We start from the raw sequence: 20460 nt of genomic DNA on the forward strand, positions 1-20460 counted from the left end.
GTCTAATACAGGCAGACCAACACACAGCAGGTCCAGTCTAATACAGTAGATCCAGTCTAATACAGTAGGTCCAGTCTAATACAGTAGGTCCAGTCTAATACAGTAGGTCCAGTCTAATACAGTAGGTCCAGTCTAATACAGGCAGGCCAACACACAGCAGGTCTAGTCTAATACAGCAGGTCCAGTCTAATACAGTAGGTCCAGTCTAATACAGTAGGTCCAGTCTAATACAGTAGGTCCAGTCTAATACAGTAGGTCCAGTCTAATACAGGCAGACCAACACACACCGCAGGTCCAGTCTAATACAGTAGGTCCAGTCTAATACAGTAGATCCAGTCTAATACAGCAGGTCCAGTCTAATACAGCAGGTCCAGTCTAATACAGTAGGTCCAGTCTAATACAGTAGGTCCAGTCTAATACAGCAGGTCCAGTCTAATACAGCAGGTCCAGTCTAATACAGCAGGTCCAGTCTAATACAGCAGGTCCAGTCTAATACAGCAGGTCCAGTCTAATACAGCAGGTCCAGTCTAATACAGTAGGTCCAGTCTAATACAGCAGGTCCATTCTAATACAGCAGGTCCAGTCTAATACAGTAGGTCCAGTCTAATACAGTAGGTCCAGTCTAATACAGTAGGTCCAGTCTAATACAGCAGGTCCAGTCTAATACAGTAGGTCCATTCTAATACAGCAGGTCCAGTCTAATACAGCAGGTCCAGTCTAATACAGCAGGTCCAGTCTAATACAGGCAGACCAACACACACAGCAGGTCCAGTCTAATACAGGCAGGCCAACACACAGCAGGTCCAGTCTAATACAGCAGGTCCAGTCTAATACAGGCAGACCAACACACACAGCAGGTCCAGTCTAATACAGGCAGGCCAACACACAGCAGGTCCAGTCTAATACAGTAGGTCCAGTCTAATACAGTAGGTCCAGTCTAATACAGTAGGTCCAGTCTAATACAGTAGGTCCAGTCTAATACAGGCAGACCAACACACAGCAGGTCCAGTCTAATACAGCAGGTCCAGTCTAATACAGGCAGACCAACACACAGCAGGTCCAGTCTAATACAGGCAGGCCAACACACAGCAGGTCCAGTCTAATACAGCAGGTCCAGTCTAATACAGGCAGACCAACACACAGCAGGTCCAGTCTAATACAGGCAGGCCAACACACAGCAGGTCCAGTCTACTACAGCAGGTCCAGTCTACTACAGCAGGTCCAGTCTACTACAGCAGGTCCAGTCTACTACAGCAGGTCCAGTCTACTACAGCAGGTCCAGTCTACTACAGTAGGTCCAGTCTAATACAGTAGGTCCAGTCTAATACAGTAGGTCCATTCTAATACAGTAGGTCCAGTCTAATACAGCAGGTCCAGTCTAATACAGCAGGTCCAGTCTAATACAGCAGGTCCAGTCTAATACAGCAGGTCCAGTCTAATACAGTAGGTCCAGTCTAATACAGCAGGTCCAGTCTAATACAGGCAGGCCAACACACACAGCAGGTCCAGTCTAATACAGGCAGGCCAACACACAGCAGGTCCAGTCTAATACAGTAGGTCCAGTCTAATACAGTAGGTCCAGTCTAATACAGTAGGTCCAGTCTAATACAGTAGGTCCAGTCTAATACAGTAGGTCCAGTCTAATACAGTAGGTCCAGTCTAATACAGTAGGTCCAGTCTAATACAGTAGGTCCAGTCTAATACAGTAGGTCCAGTCTAATACAGTAGGTCCAGTCTAATACAGGCAGACCAACACACACAGCAGGTCCAGTCTAATACAGGCAGGCCAACACACAGCAGGTCCAGTCTAATACAGCAGGTCCAGTCTAATACAGGCAGACCAACACACAGCAGGTCCAGTCTAATACAGTAGGTCCAGTCTAATACAGTAGGTCCAGTCTAATACAGTAGGTCCAGTCTAATACAGCAGGTCCAGTCTAATACAGCAGGTCCAGTCTAATACAGGCAGACCAACACACAGCAGGTCCAGTCTAATACAGGCAGGCCAACACACAGCAGGTCCAGTCTAATACAGCAGGTCCAGTCTAATACAGGCAGACCAACACACAGCAGGTCCAGTCTACTACAGCAGGTCCAGTCTACTACAGCAGGTCCAGTCTACTACAGCAGGTCCAGTCTACTACAGCAGGTCCAGTCTACTACAGCAGGTCCAGTCTACTACAGCAGGTCCAGTCTACTACAGCAGGTCCAGTCTAATACAGGCAGGCCAACACACAGTAGGTCCATTCTAATACAGTAGGTCCAGTCTAATACAGTAGGTCCATTCTAATACAGTAGGTCCAGTCTAATACAGCAGGTCCAGTCTAATACAGTAGGTCCAGTCTAATACAGTAGGTCCAGTCTAATACAGTAGGTCCATTCTAATACAGTAGGTCCAGTCTAATACAGTAGGTCCATTCTAATACAGCAGGTCCAGTCTAATACAGCAGGTCCAGTCTAATACAGCAGGTCCAGTCTAATACAGTAGGTCCAGTCTAATACAGTAGGTCCAGTCTAATACAGTAGGTCCAGTCTAATACAGTAGGTCCAGTCTAATACAGTAGGTCCAGTCTAATACAGTAGGTCCAGTCTAATACAGTAGGTCCATTCTAATACAGTAGGTCCAGTCTAATACAGTAGGTCCAGTCTAATACAGTAGGTCCAGTCTAATACAGCAGGTCCAGTCTAATACAGCAGGTCCAGTCTAATACAGTAGGTCCATTCTAATACAGTAGGTCCAGTCTAACACAGCAGGTCCAGTCTAACACAGCAGGTCCAGTCTAATACAGTAGGTCCAGTCTAATACAGGCAGGCCAACACACAGTAGGTCCAGTCTAATACAGGCAGGCCTACACACACAGCAGGTCCAGTCTAATACAGGCAGGCCAACACACACAGCAGGTCCAGTCTAATACAGCAGGTCCTGTCTAATACAGGCAGGCCAACACACACAGCAGGTCCAGTCTAATACAGTAGGTCCAGTCTAATACAGCAGGTCCAGTCTAATACAGCAGGTCCAGTCTAATACAGTAGGTCCAGTCTAATACAGGCAGGCCAACACACACAGCAGGTCCAGTCTAATACAGCAGGTCCTGTCTAATACAGTAGGTCCAGTCTAATACAGGCAGGCCAACACACACAGCAGGTCCAGTCTAATACAGGCAGACCAACACACAGCAGGTCCAGTCTAATACAGGCAGGCCAACACACAGTAGGTCCATTCTAATACAGTAGGTCCAGTCTAATACAGTAGGTCCATTCTAATACAGTAGGTCCAGTCTAATACAGCAGGTCCAGTCTAATACAGGCAGGCCAACACACAGTAGGTCCATTCTAATACAGTAGGTCCAGTCTAATACAGTAGGTCCATTCTAATACAGTAGGTCCAGTCTAATACAGCAGGTCCAGTCTAATACAGTAGGTCCAGTCTAATACAGTAGGTCCATTCTAATACAGTAGGTCCAGTCTAATACAGTAGGTCCATTCTAATACAGTAGGTCCAGTCTAATACAGCAGGTCCAGTCTAATACAGCAGGTCCAGTCTAATACAGTAGGTCCAGTCTAATACAGTAGGTCCAGTCTAATACAGTAGGTCCATTCTAATACAGTAGGTCCATTCTAATACAGTAGGTCCATTCTAATACAGTAGGTCCAGTCTAATACAGTAGGTCCATTCTAATACAGTAGGTCCAGTCTAATACAGTAGGTCCAGTCTAATACAGTAGGTCCAGTCTAATACAGGCAGGCCAACACACAGTAGGTCCAGTCTAATACAGGCAGGCCTACACACACAGCAGGTCCAGTCTAATACAGGCAGGCCAACACACACAGCAGGTCCAGTCTAATACAGCAGGTCCTGTCTAATACAGGCAGGCCAACACACACAGCAGGTCCAGTCTAATACAGTAGGTCCAGTCTAATACAGCAGGTCCAGTCTAATACAGCAGGTCCAGTCTAATACAGTAGGTCCAGTCTAATACAGTAGGTCCAGTCTAATACAGGCAGGCCAACACACACAGCAGGTCCAGTCTAATACAGCAGGTCCTGTCTAATACAGTAGGTCCAGTCTAATACAGGCAGGCCAACACACACAGCAGGTCCAGTCTAATACAGGCAGGCCAACACACACAGCAGGTCCAGTCTAATACAGGCAGGCCAACACACACAGCAGGTCCAGTCTAATACAGGCAGGCCAACACACACAGCAGGTCCAGTCTAATACAGGCAGGCCAACACACACAGCAGGTCCAGTCTAATACAGGCAGGCCAACACACACAGCAGGTCCAGTCTAATACAGGCAGGCCAACACACACAGCAGGTCCAATCTAATAAGAATTTGAAATGAGGCAATTAAGATTAAAATGTTGATTAAAAAGTGTGCATAGGCTCTAGTTTTAGTGGAATAGCCTTTAGTTTTTTTCAGCTCAGATTTACTCAAGAGGCATAAGCCCAGAACTCAACGTATAGGCATATCCTATAGACCTAGTGGTTCTATTTTATAAATATTATTTTTTTTAAATGTATTTACATGGGTTCACAGTGCGGACCGAACAGAGGTCCCCGCACCGAACAGCTCAGTACCAATGCATGCACCGTTACACCCCTATGGGTTAGTTTCTACCATATTTGTTAAATCAGTTATTTCCTTTACAAAAACAAAAACAAATCAGTGAAGGGATATGGGAGCAAGTGTAGACTTTGGGAGGAAGGAGGGATAATTGGGACGTAGCCCTTACGGTTGTGTAGGCCCCAACATGTACCATAGTGGTGGACGTATTTCCCAGAATGCCCCTATTTAACACAACTGAGGGCTTTAAGACTAGACATCAGAGTAACCTCTGGTAGACACGATAGAAATGTAAAACAGAAGTTTTATTCCCAATAACGTGTCTCTCTAACTTGAACCGTTTAACATAATATTCACTACGACCCAATATTAATACAATGACCCCATCACTGAAAGAGAAGAATCTCAGGAACACGTCGGCTTCCCTCTACAACGCTCTGGTGTACTATCCATACACTTTTGTTTACCATATACTTGACATCATCGTTGTGTGTGTGTGTGTGTGTGTGTGTACCTTTGCGCGTGTTCTCTGTGACGTCAACCCCAAACTGGATGGTGTCGCCAGAGAGGACCTCGCAGGGGGGGCTTTCCTCGGACCCCCGGCTCAGACGCTGGCTGTTGATGAACGTCCCGTTACTGCTTTTAGTGTCCTGGAGGTAGAACTGTAGGAAACACAAGAAATAAAGTTAGTCTATGGTCGTAAATACTACAGTAACCACAGGAAAATACAACATGATATATACAAAGTAATAGGTGGAACAAAGCACGTATTTCAACCAAACCGTTCAGTACAAGGAATCCGAATGAATACTAAAAATATATACAGTACCAGTCAAATGTTAAACACTCCTACTCATTCAAGGGTTTTTCTTTATTTTTACTATTTTCTACATTGTAGAATAATAGTGAAGACATCAACACTATGAAATAACACATATGGAATTATGTAGTAACCAAAAAGTTTAACAAATCATATATATTATATATTTGAGATTCTTCAAAGTAGCCACCCTTTGCCTTTGACAGCTTTGCACACTCTTGGCATTCTCTCAACCAGCTTCACCTGGAATGCTTTTCCAACAGTCTTGAAGGAGTTCCCACATATGCTGAGCACTTGTTGGCTGCTTTTCCTTCACTCTGCGGTCCGACTCATCCCAAACCATCTCAATTGGGTTGAGGTCAGGTGATTGTGGAGGCCAGGTCACCTGATGCAGCACTCTCCTTGGTCAAATTGCCCTTACACAGCCTGGAGATGGGATGGCATATCGCTGCGGTAGACATGCTGGTTAAGTGTGCCTTGAATTCTAAATAAATCACAGGCAGTGTCACCAGCAAAGCACCTCCACACAATAACACCACCTGTGGAACCACACATGCGGAGATCATCTGTTCACCTACTCTGCGTCTCACAAAGACAGCGGTTGGAAGCAAAAATCTCAAATTTGGAATCATCGAACCAAAAGGACAGATTTCCACAGGTCTAATGTCCATTGCTCGTGTTTCTTGGCCCAAGCCTCCTCTTCTTCTTATTGGTGTCCTTAAGTAGTGGTTTCTTTGCAGCAATTCCACCATGAAGGCCTGATTCACACAGTCTCCTCTGAACAGTTGATGTTGAGATGTGTCTGTTACTTTAATTTGGGCTGCATTCTGAGGCTGGTAACTCTAATGAACTTATCCTCTGCAGCAGAGGGAACTCTGGGTCTTCCTTCCTGTGGCTGTCCTCATGAGAGCCAGTTTCATCATAGCACTTAGTTTTTGCGACTGCACTTCTGTATTGACTGAGCGTCATGTCTTAAAGTAACGATGGACTGTCGTTTCTCTTTGCTTATTTGAGCCGTTCTTGCCATAATATGGACTTGGTCTTTTACCAAATAGGGCTATCTTCTGTATACCACCCCTACCTTGTCACAACACAACTGCCTTGCAGTTGCAGAATGCAGCCTTCCAGGTGACTACCTCATGAAGCTGGTTGAGAGAATGCAAGTGTGCAAAGCTGTCATCAAGGCAAAGGGTGGCTACTTTGAAGAATCTCAGATATATTTTGATTTGTTTTAACACTTGTTATGTGTTATTTCAAAGAGTAAAAATAAAGAAAAACCCTGGAATGAGTAGATGTGTCCAAACTTGACTGGTACTGTGTATATATTAATGTATGTAAAACGTTAACAGTATGTCACAACGCTCAACGAGAATAGACTAAGCAGCTGCCAACACCTCAACTACGTTGACATATTTACAACATCACCCCAGTATCTCTACCACCGGATCAAAAAACACAAAACTACTAAAAGTCTTCCCATCTGCATTCAAGGAGCCATGGCAGCTGATTCTACAAGAGCAATGTGTTCATAGCCACGGATGTGTGTGTGTCCATTCTGGGGTGGTTTAGAAGAATAGAGTGTATTTTCAGCACCTGGTGAAAGTGCTCAAGCCACTTTACGAACTTCGCCCTCCTGCAGCCATTTCAGCAAAACAGGTAGTACCCGCTCTATGTAAACAAGCTAAAAGCCGAAGCGGTCTATGAATTAGCCAATACACCCTGCGTTGCGCTTACTACAGAATGAATTGGCCTCCAGCGCTACTTAACAGTGACCGGCCATCGCATTACCCTGGTGTGGGAAATGACAAGTACCGTTGCCACGGACACACCCCCCTTTTAGGAGAGTCACACTTTTCTCTCCAGAGGAAAGCATAGCATAGGCCTATATTATTTACATATCGATTTCACAGTGCAATTTATTTGAGTGTTGTTGATGAGTAATAGTGGTGTTTTCATTTCAGTAAATACAAAGTGTTGTTATTTGCTGATGGTGCTCTCATCAGGCCACACACACACACACACGACTCATGATCATATGGAAATCAGGAATAATTTTATTAAATAAGCACAAAGTAACTTATCAGCATTTCATTTTCCCGCTGTATCAAAACCGAACCCTAAACCCAAAACATACCGAACTGTGGGTTTGGTGAAACATCACACCCTATCCTAACCAACGGGTGGGTCACAGCTTCCAGGAGAACAGAAGTAAACTAAACCCAACAGGGTTACCAGAAAGAGTGGGTCCGCGGGTCCCTCTAGGTTACCAGACAGTGGGGGTCCGCGGGTCCCTCTAGGTTACCAGACAGAGTGGGTCCGCGGGTCCCTCTAGGTTACCAGAAAGAGCGGGTCCGCGGGTCCCTCTAGGTTACCAGAAAGAGGGAGTCCGCGGGTCCCTCTAGGTTACCAGACAGAGCGGGTCCGCGGGGTCCCTCTAGGTTACCAGAAAGAGCGGGTCCGCGGGGTCCCTCTAGGTTACCAGAAAGAGCGGGTCCGCGGGTCCCTCTAGGTTACCAGAAAGAGCGGGTCCGCGGGGTCCCTCTAGGTTACCAGAAAGAGGGAGTCCGCGGGTCCCTCTAGGTTACCAGAAAGAGCGGGTCCGCGGGTCCCTCTAGGTTACCAGAAAGAGCGAGTCCGCGGGTCCCTCTAGGTTACCAGAAAGAGGGTTACCAGAAAGTGGGTCCGCGGGTCCCTCTAGGTTACCAGACAGAGGGAGTCCGCGGGTCCCTCTAGGTTACCAGAAAGAGGGAGTCCGCGGGTCCCTCTAGGTTACCAGAAAGAGCGGGTCCGCGGGTCCCTCTAGGTTACCAGAAAGAGCGAGTCCGCGGGTCCCTCTAGGTTACCAGAAAGAGCGGGTCCGCGGGGTCCCTCTAGGTTACCAGAAAGAGCGGGTCCGCGGGGTCCCTTTAGGTTACCAGAAAGAGCGGGTCCGCGGGGTCCCTCTAGGTTACCAGAAAGAGCGGGTCCGCGGGGTCCCTCTAGGTTACCAGAAAGAGCGGGTCCGCGGGGTCCCTCTAGGTTACCAGAAAGAGCGGGTCCGCGGGGTCCCTCTAGGTTACCAGAAAGAGCGGGTCCGCGGGGTCCCTCCAGGTTACCAGAAAGAGCGGGTCCCTCTAGGTTACCAGACAGAGCGGGTCCGCGGGTCCCTCTAGGTTACCAGACAGAGGGAGTCCGCGGGTCCCTCTAGGTTACCAGAAAGAGCGGGTCCGCGGGTCCCTCTAGGTTACCAGAAAGAGCGAGTCCGCGGGGTCCCTCTAGGTTACCAGAAAGAGCGAGTCCGCGGGGTCCCTCTAGGTTACCAGAAAGAGCGAGTCCGCGGGGTCCCTCTAGGTTACCAGAAAGAGCGAGTCCGCGGGGTCCCTCTAGGTTACCAGAAAGAGCGAGTCCGCGGGGTCCCTCTAGGTTACCAGAAAGAGCGAGTCCGCGGGGTCCCTCTAGGTTACCAGAAAGAGCGAGTCCGCGGGGTCCCTCTAGGTTACCAGAAAGAGCGAGTCCGCGGGGTCCCTCTAGGTTACCAGAAAGAGCGAGTCCGCGGGGTCCCTCTAGGTTACCAGAAAGAGCGGGTCCGCGGGTCCCTCTAGGTTACCAGAAAGAGGGAGTCCGCGGGTCCCTCTAGGTTACCAGAAAGAGGGAGTCCGCGGGTCCTACTAGGTTACCAGAAAGAGTGGGTCCGCGGGTCCCTCTAGGTTACCAGAAAGAGCGGGTCCGCGGGTCCCTCTAGGTTACCAGACAGAGGGGGTCCGCGGGTCCCTCTAGGTTACCAGACAGAGCGGGTCCGCGGGTCCCTCTAGGTTACCAGAAAGAGCGGGTCCGCGGGGTCCCTCTAGGTTACCAGAAAGAGCGGGTCCGCGGGGTCCCTCCAGGTTACCAGAAAGAGCGGGTCCCTCTAGGTTACCAGACAGAGCGGGTCCGCGGGTCCCTCTAGGTTACCAGACAGAGGGAGTCCGCGGGTCCCTCTAGGTTACCAGAAAGAGCGGGTCCGCGGGTCCCTCTAGGTTACCAGAAAGAGCGAGTCCGCGGGGTCCCTCTAGGTTACCAGAAAGAGCGAGTCCGCGGGGTCCCTCTAGGTTACCAGAAAGAGCGAGTCCGCGGGGTCCCTCTAGGTTACCAGAAAGAGCGAGTCCGCGGGGTCCCTCTAGGTTACCAGAAAGAGCGAGTCCGCGGGGTCCCTCTAGGTTACCAGAAAGAGCGAGTCCGCGGGGTCCCTCTAGGTTACCAGAAAGAGCGAGTCCGCGGGGTCCCTCTAGGTTACCAGAAAGAGCGAGTCCGCGGGGTCCCTCTAGGTTACCAGAAAGAGCGAGTCCGCGGGGTCCCTCTAGGTTACCAGAAAGAGGGGGTCCGCGGGTCCCTCTAGGTTACCAGACAGAGGGAGTCCGCGGGTCCCTCTAGGTTACCAGAAAGAGGGAGTCCGCGGGTCCTACTAGGTTACCAGAAAGAGCGGGTCCGCGGGTCCCTCTAGGTTACCAGACAGAGCGGGTCCGCGGGTCCCTCTAGGTTACCAGAAAGAGGGGGTCCGCGGGTCCCTCTAGGTTACCAGACAGAGCGGGTCCGCGGGTCCCTCTAGGTTACCAGACAGAGCGGGTCCGCGGGTCCCTCTAGGTTACCAGACAGAGGGAGTCCGCGGGTCCCTCTAGGTTACCAGACAGAGCGGGTCCGCGGGTCCCTCTAGGTTACCAGACAGAGCGGGTCCGCGGGTCCCTCTAGGTTACCAGACAGAGTGGGTCCGCGGGTCCCTCTAGGTTATCAGTGAGCTGTCCTGCACCTGTAGTGGTTGTGTGGTGGAGAGAAACACCTGCATACAACACAGGAGCGCTGTGTTGCTGTGCGGTGTTCTGGTGTGTTCTGGTGTGTTCCGAGGTAAAGCCGAGCCGTGTGGCGTGTTCTGGTGTGTTCCGAGGTAAAGCCGAGCCGTGTGGCGTGTTCTCGTGTGTTCCGAGGTAAAGCCGAGCCGTGTGGCGTGTTCTCGTGTGTTCCGAGGTAAAGCCGAGCCGTGTGGCGTGTTCTCGTGTGTTCCGAGGTAAAGCCGAGCCGTGTGGCGTGTTCTCGTGTGTTCCGAGGTAAAGCCGAGCCGTGTGGCGTGTTCTGGTGTGTTCCGAGGTAAAGCCGAGCCGTGTGGCGTGTTCTCGTGTGTTCCGAGGTAAAGCCGAGCCGTGTGGCGTGTTCTGGTGTGTTCCGAGGTAAAGCCGAGCACTGTGCCGGGTGGTGTGTTTTGAGGTAAAGCGTGCCGGGTGGTGTGTTTTGACGTAAAGTCGAGCTGTATGGTGTGTTCTGAGGTAAAGTTGAGCTGTATTGTTGTATCGGTTGTGTCAGGAAGTCCCTAAAAAAGCTATTAGCATTCCAAATGGCAAACTCAACATGCAGTCATTAACATTGACTGAACTTCGCTGATCATGTTTCTCTCCCCCCCCCCCAACTGAGACAACCAGGAAACTGTTACTGAGGAGGAGGATAAGGTGCCCCAGCAGCTGTTACTGAGGAGGAGGATAAGGTGCCCCAGCAGCTGTTACTGAGGAGGAGGATAAGGTGCCCCAGCAGCTGTTACTGAGGAGGAGGATAAGGTGCCCCAGCAGCTGTTACTGAGGAGGAGGATAAGGTGCCCCAGCAGCTGTTACTGAGGAGGAGGATAAGGTGCCCCAGCAGCTGTTACTGAGGAGGAGGATAAGGTGCCCCAGCAGCTGTTACTGAGGAGGAGGATAAGGTGCCCCAGCAGCTGTTACTGAGGAGGAGGATAAGGTGCCCCAGCAGCTGTTACTGAGGAGGAGGATAAGGTGCCCCAGCAGCTGTTACTGAGGAGGAGGATAAGGTGCCCCAGCAGCTGTTACTGAGGAGGAGGATAAGGTGCCCCAGCAACTGTTACTGAGGAGGAGGATAAGGTGCCCCAGCAACTGTTACTGAGGAGGAGGATAAGGTGCCCCAGCAGCTGTTACTGAGGAGGAGGATAAGGTGCCCTAACAACTATTACTGAGGAGGAGAATAAGGTGCCCTAGCAACTGTTACTGAGGAGGAGAATAAGGTGCCCTAACAGCTGTTACTGAGGAGGAGGATAAGGTGCCCTAACAACTGTTACTGAGGAGGAGGATAAGGTGCCCTAACAACTGTTACTTAGGAGGAGGATAAGGTGCCCTAGCAACTGTTACTGAGGAGGAGAATAAGGTGCCCTTATATATATATATATAATAAATATATTTTATTTTTTTTTACAAAAAAAATATTTACATTTTTAAATTGTCCGATTAAATCGGTATCGGCTTTTTTTGGTCCTCCAATACATCGGTATCGGTGTTGGAAAATCATAAATCGGTAGACCTCTAATGACAACATGCCAGATCCCATCCCATCAGCCCAATAAACATGCCAGATCCCATCAGCCCAATAAACATGCCAGATCCCATCAGCCCAATAAACATGCCAGATCCCATCAGCCCAATAAACATGCCAGATCCCATCAGCCCAATAAACATGCCAGATCCCATCCCATCAGCCCAATAGGAACAATAAACTATTAAAGTGATACTTTGGGGTTTTGTCAACGAAGCCAATTATCTACTTCCCCAGACTCAGATGAACATGTGGATACCATTTATATGTCTGTGTAGTTTGAAGGAAGCTGCTAAATAGCGTTAGCGCAATGCCTGGACGTCTATGGTAAGTGATAGCATGCTATTAGATACTATAGACTAACACTAGTTAGCACAGGCTCGCGAAACAACCTGTAACTTCCTTCATACCGGATGTTGAGGATAAAAATGGCATCCTTGAGCATCCTCTGACTCTGGTGAAGTAGAGGAGACCAGACAATGAAACCCTGTAAACACTTCACTGTGTGGTAATGAGAGACCAGACACTTCACTGTGTGGTAATGAGAGACCAGACACTTCACTGTGTGGTAATGAGAGACCAGACACTTCACTGTGTGGTAATGAGAGACCAGACACTTCACTGTGTGGTAATGAGAGACCAGACACTTCACTATGTGGTAATGAGAGACCAGACACTTCACTATGTGGTAATGAGAGACCAGACACTTCACTATGTGGTAATGAGAGACCAGACACTTCACAATGTGGTAATGAGAGACCAGACACTTCACTGTGTGGTAATGAGAGACCAGACACTTCACCGTGTGGTAATGAGACCAGACACTTCACTATGTGGTAATGAGAGACCAGACACTTCACTGTGTGGTAATGAGAGACCAGACACTTCACTGTGTGGTAATGAGACCAGACACTTCACTAAGTGGTAATGAGAGACCAGACACTTCACTATGTGGTAATGAGAGACCAGACACTTCACTATGTGGTAATGAGAGACCAGACACTTCACTATGTGGTAATGAGAGACCAGACACTTCACTGTGTGGTAATGAGAGACCAGACACTTCACAATGTGGTAATGAGAGACCAGACACTTCACAATGTGGTAATGAGAGACCAGACACTTCACTGTGTGGTAATGAGAGACCAGACACTTCACTGTGTGGTAATGAGAGACCAGACACTTCACTATGTGGTAATGAGAGACCAGACACTTCACTATGTGGTAATGAGAGACCAGACACTTCACTATGTGGTAATGAGAGACCAGACACTTCACTATGTGGTAATGAGAGACCAGACAATGAAACCATATAACCCTTCACTATGTGGTAATGAGACCAGACGAAGAGAAAGTGGTTTAGATGCACAATGCACGTCTCTTCAGAATGCGCTCTCTCCCGCCAATTCTTATGCATTTGTTAGTAAAATATTAAAACAGCATAGGTAAAATCCTAGAGTAAAACCTGGTTGCCTGTTACCCACCAGACACTGGGAGATGAAGTTACCTTTCAGCAGAACAATAAGCTACTACCGAAGGTCACATGTACACTGGAGTTGTTTACCAAGAAGACAGTGAATGTTCACGAGTTCCAGTTTCTGACATGTTGCCATGGTAATAAGATCTGAAAGTGGTTGTCTACCATTGATCAATAAACCAATTAAGAACTATGAAAAGAATAATAGAGGTGGAAAGCTCTTAGAGAGATTTACCCAGAAAGACTCGCTGCCAAAGCTGATTTCAACATGTATTGACGGAGGTTGAATACTTAGAACAATCTTGATTTTTTCGATTGTTATATTTTTCTTCACAACCGTGGAGTTTAATGTAGATCGTTGATGCGAATTTTTTTACATTTTTAAAAAATCCATTTTACTCCCACTTTGTAACAAAATGTTGACGACAAGGGGTGTGAATACTTTTTTGAAAAGCAGTAGAATTTCAAAAATCTGCTACCATAACATGAAGTCATAAACGTTGTGCTCAATGGTGGTGGTGGTGGTGGGGTTACGGTATGGGCAGGCATAAGCTACAGACAATAAAATTGCATTTTATCGATGGCAAATTGAATGCACAGAGATATCGTGACGAGATCCTGAGGCTCATTGTCGTGCCATTCATTCACCGCCATCACCTCATGTTTCAGCAGGATAATGCACGGCTCCATGTGGCAAGGATCTGGTCAGAATTCCTGGAAGCTGAAAATGGCCCAGTTTTTCCATGGCCTGCATACTCAGACATGTCACCAATTGAGCATGTTTGGGATGCTCTGGATCAACGTATACGACAGCGTGTTCCAGTTCCCGCCAATATCCAGCAACTTGGCACAGCCATTGAAGAGGAGTGGGACAACATTCCACAGACCACAATCAACAGGCTGATCAACTCTATGTGAAGGAGATGTGTTGCGCTGCATGAGGCTAAATGGTGGTCACACCAGATACTGACTGGTTTTCTGATCCACACCCCTACCTTTATTTTTAATGGTATCTGTGACCAATAGATGCATATCTGTATTCCCAGTCATGTGATATCCATAGATTAGGGCCTAATTTCTTTATACAAACTCAGTAAATTCTTTATAATTACATTTTGCGTATATATTTTTGTTCTGTGTATATCACTAGTACTTGTACCTTTTATTACCATTTATAATCTGTTTAAGGTAATTTCTGTTAATGCATTCTATATACACTACAAGACTAAATATGAAGACACCTGCACGTCGTACATCTTGTTCCAAAATCATGGACATTCATATGGAATGAGTCCCCCCTTTGCTGCTATAACAGCCTCCACTCTTCTGGGAAGGCTTTCCACTAGATGTTGGAACATTGCCGCTATAACAGCCTCCACTCTTCTGGGAAGGCTTTCCACTAGATGTCGGAACATTGCTGCTATAACAGCCTCCACTCTTCTGGGAAGGCTTTCCACTAGATGTCGGAACATTGCTGCTATAACAGCCTCCACTCTTCTGGGAAGGCTTTCCACTAGATGTCGGAACATTGCTGCTATAACAGCCTCCACTCTTCTGGGAAGGCTTTCCACTAGATGTTGGAACATTGCTAATGGGACTTGCTTCCATTCAGCCACAAGAGCATTAGTGAGGTCGGGCAGGCCTGGCTCGCAGTCGGCGTTCCAATTCATCCCGAAAGGTGTTGGATGGGGGTTGCGGTCAGGGATCTGCGCAGGCCAGTCAAGTTCTTCCACACCGATCTCAACAAACCATTTCTGTAAGGACCTCACTTTGTTCTCGGGGGTATTGTCATGCTGAAACAGAAAAGGGCCTTCCCCAAACTGCTGCCACAAAGTTGGAAGCACAGTATCGTCTAGAATGTCCCTTCACTGGAACTAAGGGGCCCGAACCATGAAAAACAGCCCCAGACCATTAATCCTCCTCCACAAAACTTTACAGTTGGCACTATGCATTGGGGCAGGTAGCGTTCCCCTGGCATCCGCCAAACCCAGATTCATCCGTCGGACTGCCAGATGGTGAAGCGTGATTCATCACTCCAGAGAACACGTATCCACTGCTCCAGAGTCCAATAGCGACGAGCTTTACACCCCTCCAGTCAATGCTTGGCATTTTGCATGGTGATCTTTGGCTTGTGTGTGGCTACTCAGCCATGGAAACCCATTTCTTGAAGCTCCCAACGAACAGTTATTTTTTTAACTAGTTAAGTCAGTTATGTAGAAATTGTTATTTACAATGGACTGCCTATCCCCGCCAAACCATCCTCTAACCCGGACAACGCTGGGCCAATTGTGTGCCGCCCTATGTGACTCCCGATCACGTCCAGTTGTGGTACAGCCTGGGATCGAACTCGGGTCTATAAATGACAACTCTAGCACTGCAATGCAGTGCCTCAGACCTCTGCGCTACTCGGTCTGATGTGAACGTTGCTTCGAGGCAGTTTGGAACTCAGTAGTGTTGAAACTGGACAGATGATCTTACCACGCTACGCGCTTCAGCACTCAGCGGTCTCCTTCTGTGAGCTTGTGTGGCCTACCACTTCACGGCTGAGCTGCTGTTACTCCTAGATGTTTCCACTTCACAATAACAGCACTTACAGTTGACCGGGGAAGATCTAGCAGGGCAGAAATTTGACGGACTGACTTTCCTATGACGGTGCCATGTCGAAAGTCACTGAGCTCTTCAGTACGGGTCATTCTACTGCCAATATCTGTCGATGGAGAGTGCATGGCTGTGTGCTCGATGTTATATACCCGTCAGCAACGGGTGTGGCTGAGTAAGCTGAATCCACTAATTTGAAGGGGTGTCCACATACTTTTGTATATTATGACAGTCATTTCCTGTTCCCATTGACAGAGTGGACACGTTATGACAGTCATTTCCTGTTCCCATTGACAGAGTGGACACATTATGACAGTCATTTCCTGTTCCCATTGACAGAGTGGACACGTTGTTAGGACAGTCATTTCCTGTTCCCATTGACAGAGTGGACACGTTATGACAGTCATTTCCTGTTCCCATTGACAGAGTGGACACGTTGTTTGCAGAGCTCACAACCTATGCTACACTTGTGAGAAAAAAGGTTTTTGGTTTATTTAAAAATTACATTTCCAAGTTAAGTCAATTTATTCAATGTCTTTTGTTTGGAGTGCTTATGTGGAGTAAGGACATGCACCAGATTACGTAGTAGGCTTAGGCTACCTGGCCTGCAAATAAAATATATTAATGTGTCTATTTATGAACGTCTTAACTCAACACTACTAATGAGCTGCGGAGTTTAAATTTTAAAAAACAATTATTTTTTTTACAACCATTGAGAATTACAATAGTTCCTCCCTTTGATAACCACAGCCTTTTTGGGAGAGAAATGTAAAAGCTCTGATCCAGTGGAAACGTTATAAAATACCAGATTTCTTCTTATCCCTTGCAGAAATACAGCTGTGTCTGTCCGGAGCTCACTGGCATGGGAAACACTGAGGGACCAGCTGTGTCTGTCCGGAGCTCACAGGCATGGGAAACACTGAGGGACCAGCTGTGTCTGTCCGGAGCTCACCGGACTGGCATGGGAAACACTGAGGGACCAGCTGTGTCTGTCCAGAGCTCACTGGCATGGGAAACACTGAGGGACCAGCTGCGTCTGTCCGGAGCTCACCGGACTGGCATGGGAAACACTGAGGGACCAGCTGTGTCTGTCCAGAGCTCACTGGCATGGGAAACACTGAGGGAACAGCTGTGTCTGTCCGGAGCTCACTGGCATGGGAAACACTGAGGGAACAGCTGTGTCTGTCCGGAGCTCACTGGCATGGGAAACACTGAGGGACCCGAATAGTTGAGACAATGTTGCAAGGCCGGACCCAGTTGAGACAATGTTGCAAGGCCGGACCCAGTTGAGACAATGTTGCAAGGCCGGACCCAGTTGAGACAATGTTGCAAGGCCGGACCCAGTTGAGACAAGTTTGATAAACATGAACAATCCTCCATGCGTAGCCAATGTAACTTACAGGATATTTTCTACCTGCAATGTTTTTATTTGTTGTCTTCATTTAAACTTCTTTTACCTAGTTGGCCATAGAACAAAAGTAATGTCAACAAAGCTGTTCAATAAAAAAAAAGTGCATATGAAAATCCTAACTGGCACGCACACATTCATTTGTGTGTCTTAATTATGTCATCAAACAGTATGCTTATTGCATAAAGACAACGCTCAGTGCATATATTTGCTTTTTAAAATTATTATTTTTAACTCAGGGTGTGACTATTGGATCTAGGGACAGCCCTAGCTCCAATACTACTCACTCATTTCAAATACTTTATCTGGACAAGAATGAGCTCGTCTGGCACCACGGATCCAATAGAACAGTCTTCAGAGCACAAACCACGCCCATCTGCAAGTCCAGGCAGGCGACAACAAAACGCTGAAAGTATTGAGTAGTATTTGAACCCAGGTTTGCTCAGGACGTGCTAATATTACCAAAAGTTGTGATGTTACTACCTCACAGAAACAGTACGATCGACCACAGAAAGCAAACGGCGAACGGAGGAAAAATGTAGAGCTATGGAAGTAGGCCTATTTTGCTGAGACTTTACAAAATAAATATATATTTTTTTTTTTATAGCCCTTTAAGGTGTGTCCATTTACAGGGCGATGTGTGTTTCTTGTGGTATTGTCCAGGTGTTCTAGAAAGGCACTATAAAACAAATGTTTTATCATTTATTATCTCTGCATCGAGTTGCATTGATATTAAACTGCAGTCCAGTTACAGCAGAGGATTGCCACTACAACATTTGAGACTGTAAAAACAGAGGGACCCAAGGAGAGGGAGGGTCATAGGAGGATGTGAGTTTGCTGTTGCCTTGACTACCACACAGGGCCGGGGGGAAGAGCAGCAGCAGGGAGTTTTGGATCTCAGTTGGGTGCAGAGGGGAGAGGTACAGGGACTTGCTGTTCGGGAGTTTTGGATCTCAGTTGGGTGAAGAGGTACAGGGACTTGCTGTTCGGGAGTTTTGGATCTCAGTTGGGTGAAGAGGTACAGGGACTTGCTGTTCGGGAGTTTTGGATCTCAGTTGGGTGAAGAGGTACAGGGACTTGCTGTTCGGGAGTTTTGGATCTCAGTTGGGTGAAGAGGGGAGAGGTACAGGGACTTGCTGTTCGGGAGTTTTGGATCTCAGTTGGGCGCAGAGGGGAGAGGTACAGGGACTTGCTGTTCGGGAGTTTTGGATCTCAGTTGGGCGCAGAGGGGAGAGGTACAGGGACTTGCTGTTCGGGAGTTGTGGATCTCAGTTGGGTGCAGAGGGGAGAGGTACAGGGACTTGCTGTTCGGGAGTTGTGGATCTCAGTTGGGTGCAGAGGGGAGAGGTACAGGGACTTGCTGTTCGGGAGTTGTGGATCTCCATCACCATGATACAGTACTAGGTAGAGATGCAGCCTTCCTTTGAAATGAAGATCGTGAAGAAATTCTAGCACAACAAATAAAAATGCTCCACTTCTCTGGTACTGTATACAGTGCGTCTGGAAAGTATTCAGACCTTGACTTATCCCACATTTTGTTACAGCCTTAATCTAAAATGTATTAAATAGTCCCCTCCACCTCAATCAACACACAATACCCCATAAAGACAAAACAAAAATGAGATACATTTTGGCAAATGTCAGCAAAATTAAAAACAAATACCGTACATAAGTATTCAGACCCTTTGCTATGAGACTCGAAATTGAGCTCAGGTGCATCCTGTTTCCATTGATCGTCCTTGAGCTGTTTCTACAACTTGATTGGACTCCACCTGTGGTAAATTCAATTGAATGGACATGATTTGGAAAGGCACACACCTGTCTATATAAGGTTCCACAGTTGACAGTGCATGTCAGAGTGAAAAACCAAGCCATGAGGTCGAAGGAATTGTCCGTAGAGCTCCGAGACCCCCCCTCCCCCCCCGCCCTCATCTCAGAGAAACTCTACACTAAGTCATTCCAGTCTATGGCTCTGTTTTTCCTGATTCCTCACATCCCGTCTCCTGAAACCGCATTGGTGGGGAAGATCCAAAAGGCCCCTGATCTTATCCCGCAAATCTGTCTTTTGCCCAATCGGATCAGCTATTTTTTGCACATAATTGGGCTGTATGTAAACACAGCCTTAAGTCCTTTTCCCACTGACTTCACTCTCCGGTGTTTTTTTTTAAAGTTTTTTTTTTTTTTTTTTTTTTAGAAAGAAGCAAAGAATTGCGCTTAAATTGATTAATAGCCAGTAAATCTACTCAGACCAACTCTACAGTAACACTCACATCGGAAACAGCCTGACACCACGGTCCTGTTTTCTGCTGCCTTGACAGTTTCCACTACAATAGCCAAGGTTCCTTCATTAGACCGTACTGGAACCTGGCAGTACGTTTGATCGTCTGAAATATAAAGTCTTCCCTCTGCACTCTCTCCTCTTCTTAAAAAAACGTAGGACATGATTCTGAAAAAGGATATAGCTCATGTTTAAATAGAAGTAGACACAATCACCCTAAATCCTTATCACGTCCTCTCCATTTTGGATGGAATTCATCCACTGATAGGCCTCCCCAGGTCATTGCTGTGAATGACGTGTTCTTTCTCATTCAGTCAACTTTATCAGGTTGATAAATAAATAAGGTAATCTGGTACTAGTGGTATCCTATTCATGGCAGGTTACAATGAGGGTTTGGCAGTAGACTAGTGGAGGCAGCTAGAGGTTGGTCAAGGACAGGGTAGCAGGCAGCTAGAGGTTTGTCCAGGACAGGGTAGCAGGCAACTAGAGGTTTGTCCAGGACAGGGTAGCTAGAGGTTGGGCAACACAGGACAGGGCAGGGCAGCAAGAGGTTGGTCAATGACAGAGCAGGGCAGCTAGAGGTTGGTCAATGACAGAGCAGGGCAGCTAGAGGTTAGTCAACACAGGACAGGGCAGCTAGAGGTTGGTCAATGACAGAGCAGGGCAGCTAGAGGTTAGTCAACACAGGACAGGGCAGGGTAGAAGGCAGCTAGGAGGTTTGTCAAAGACAGGACATGGTAGGGTAGGCAGAATGAGGCATGCAATCAGGCAGAACATTGGTATTATGAAGCACCAACACACACACACACACACACAACCTGCTCATTATGAAACAGACTGCTCTGTGTGTGTGTATGTGTACAGACAAAGTCAACTGGTACACAGACATTAACACAACATGGTCGTTTCAACTAATTGGTTAGGGTAGGAGTGTATGACGGCGTGTTCCAGGTCCCGTAACTGCACACAGCCATTGAAGAGTGGGACACAATT

General features: G+C 47.6%; 1 protein-coding gene and 1 long non-coding RNA gene across 8 annotated transcripts in view; one reads left to right on the forward strand and one right to left on the reverse strand.

Moving 5' to 3' along the window:
• The window catches only part of slmapa (sarcolemma associated protein a), a 156199-nt gene that overhangs the window by 123244 nt on the left and 12495 nt on the right, over positions 1 to 20460 (reverse strand). For all 5 annotated transcript variants that reach the window (XM_039016583.1, XM_039016584.1, XM_039016586.1 and 2 more), the window contains exon 2: positions 5083 to 5230. In XM_039016583.1, coding sequence (XP_038872511.1) covers positions 5083 to 5230 — 148 coding nt within the window. The remainder of the gene's footprint in view (positions 1 to 5082; positions 5231 to 20460) is intronic.
• On the forward strand, positions 7911 to 17311 carry LOC120065522. Of its 3 annotated transcripts, XR_005478686.1 has the most exons (3): positions 7935 to 10245; positions 10566 to 11541; positions 16611 to 17311. It is a non-coding gene; the product is annotated as an uncharacterized LOC120065522 (long non-coding RNA). The 3 variants fall into 3 exon arrangements; XR_005478684.1 differs by having other exon boundaries at positions 7911 to 11541; XR_005478685.1 differs by lacking the exons at positions 7935 to 10245; positions 10566 to 11541 and adding an exon at positions 15913 to 16262.

This window comes from Salvelinus namaycush, chromosome 20, assembly GCF_016432855.1.
Source record: "Salvelinus namaycush isolate Seneca chromosome 20, SaNama_1.0, whole genome shotgun sequence".
Taxonomy (NCBI): Eukaryota; Metazoa; Chordata; class Actinopteri; order Salmoniformes; family Salmonidae; genus Salvelinus; species Salvelinus namaycush.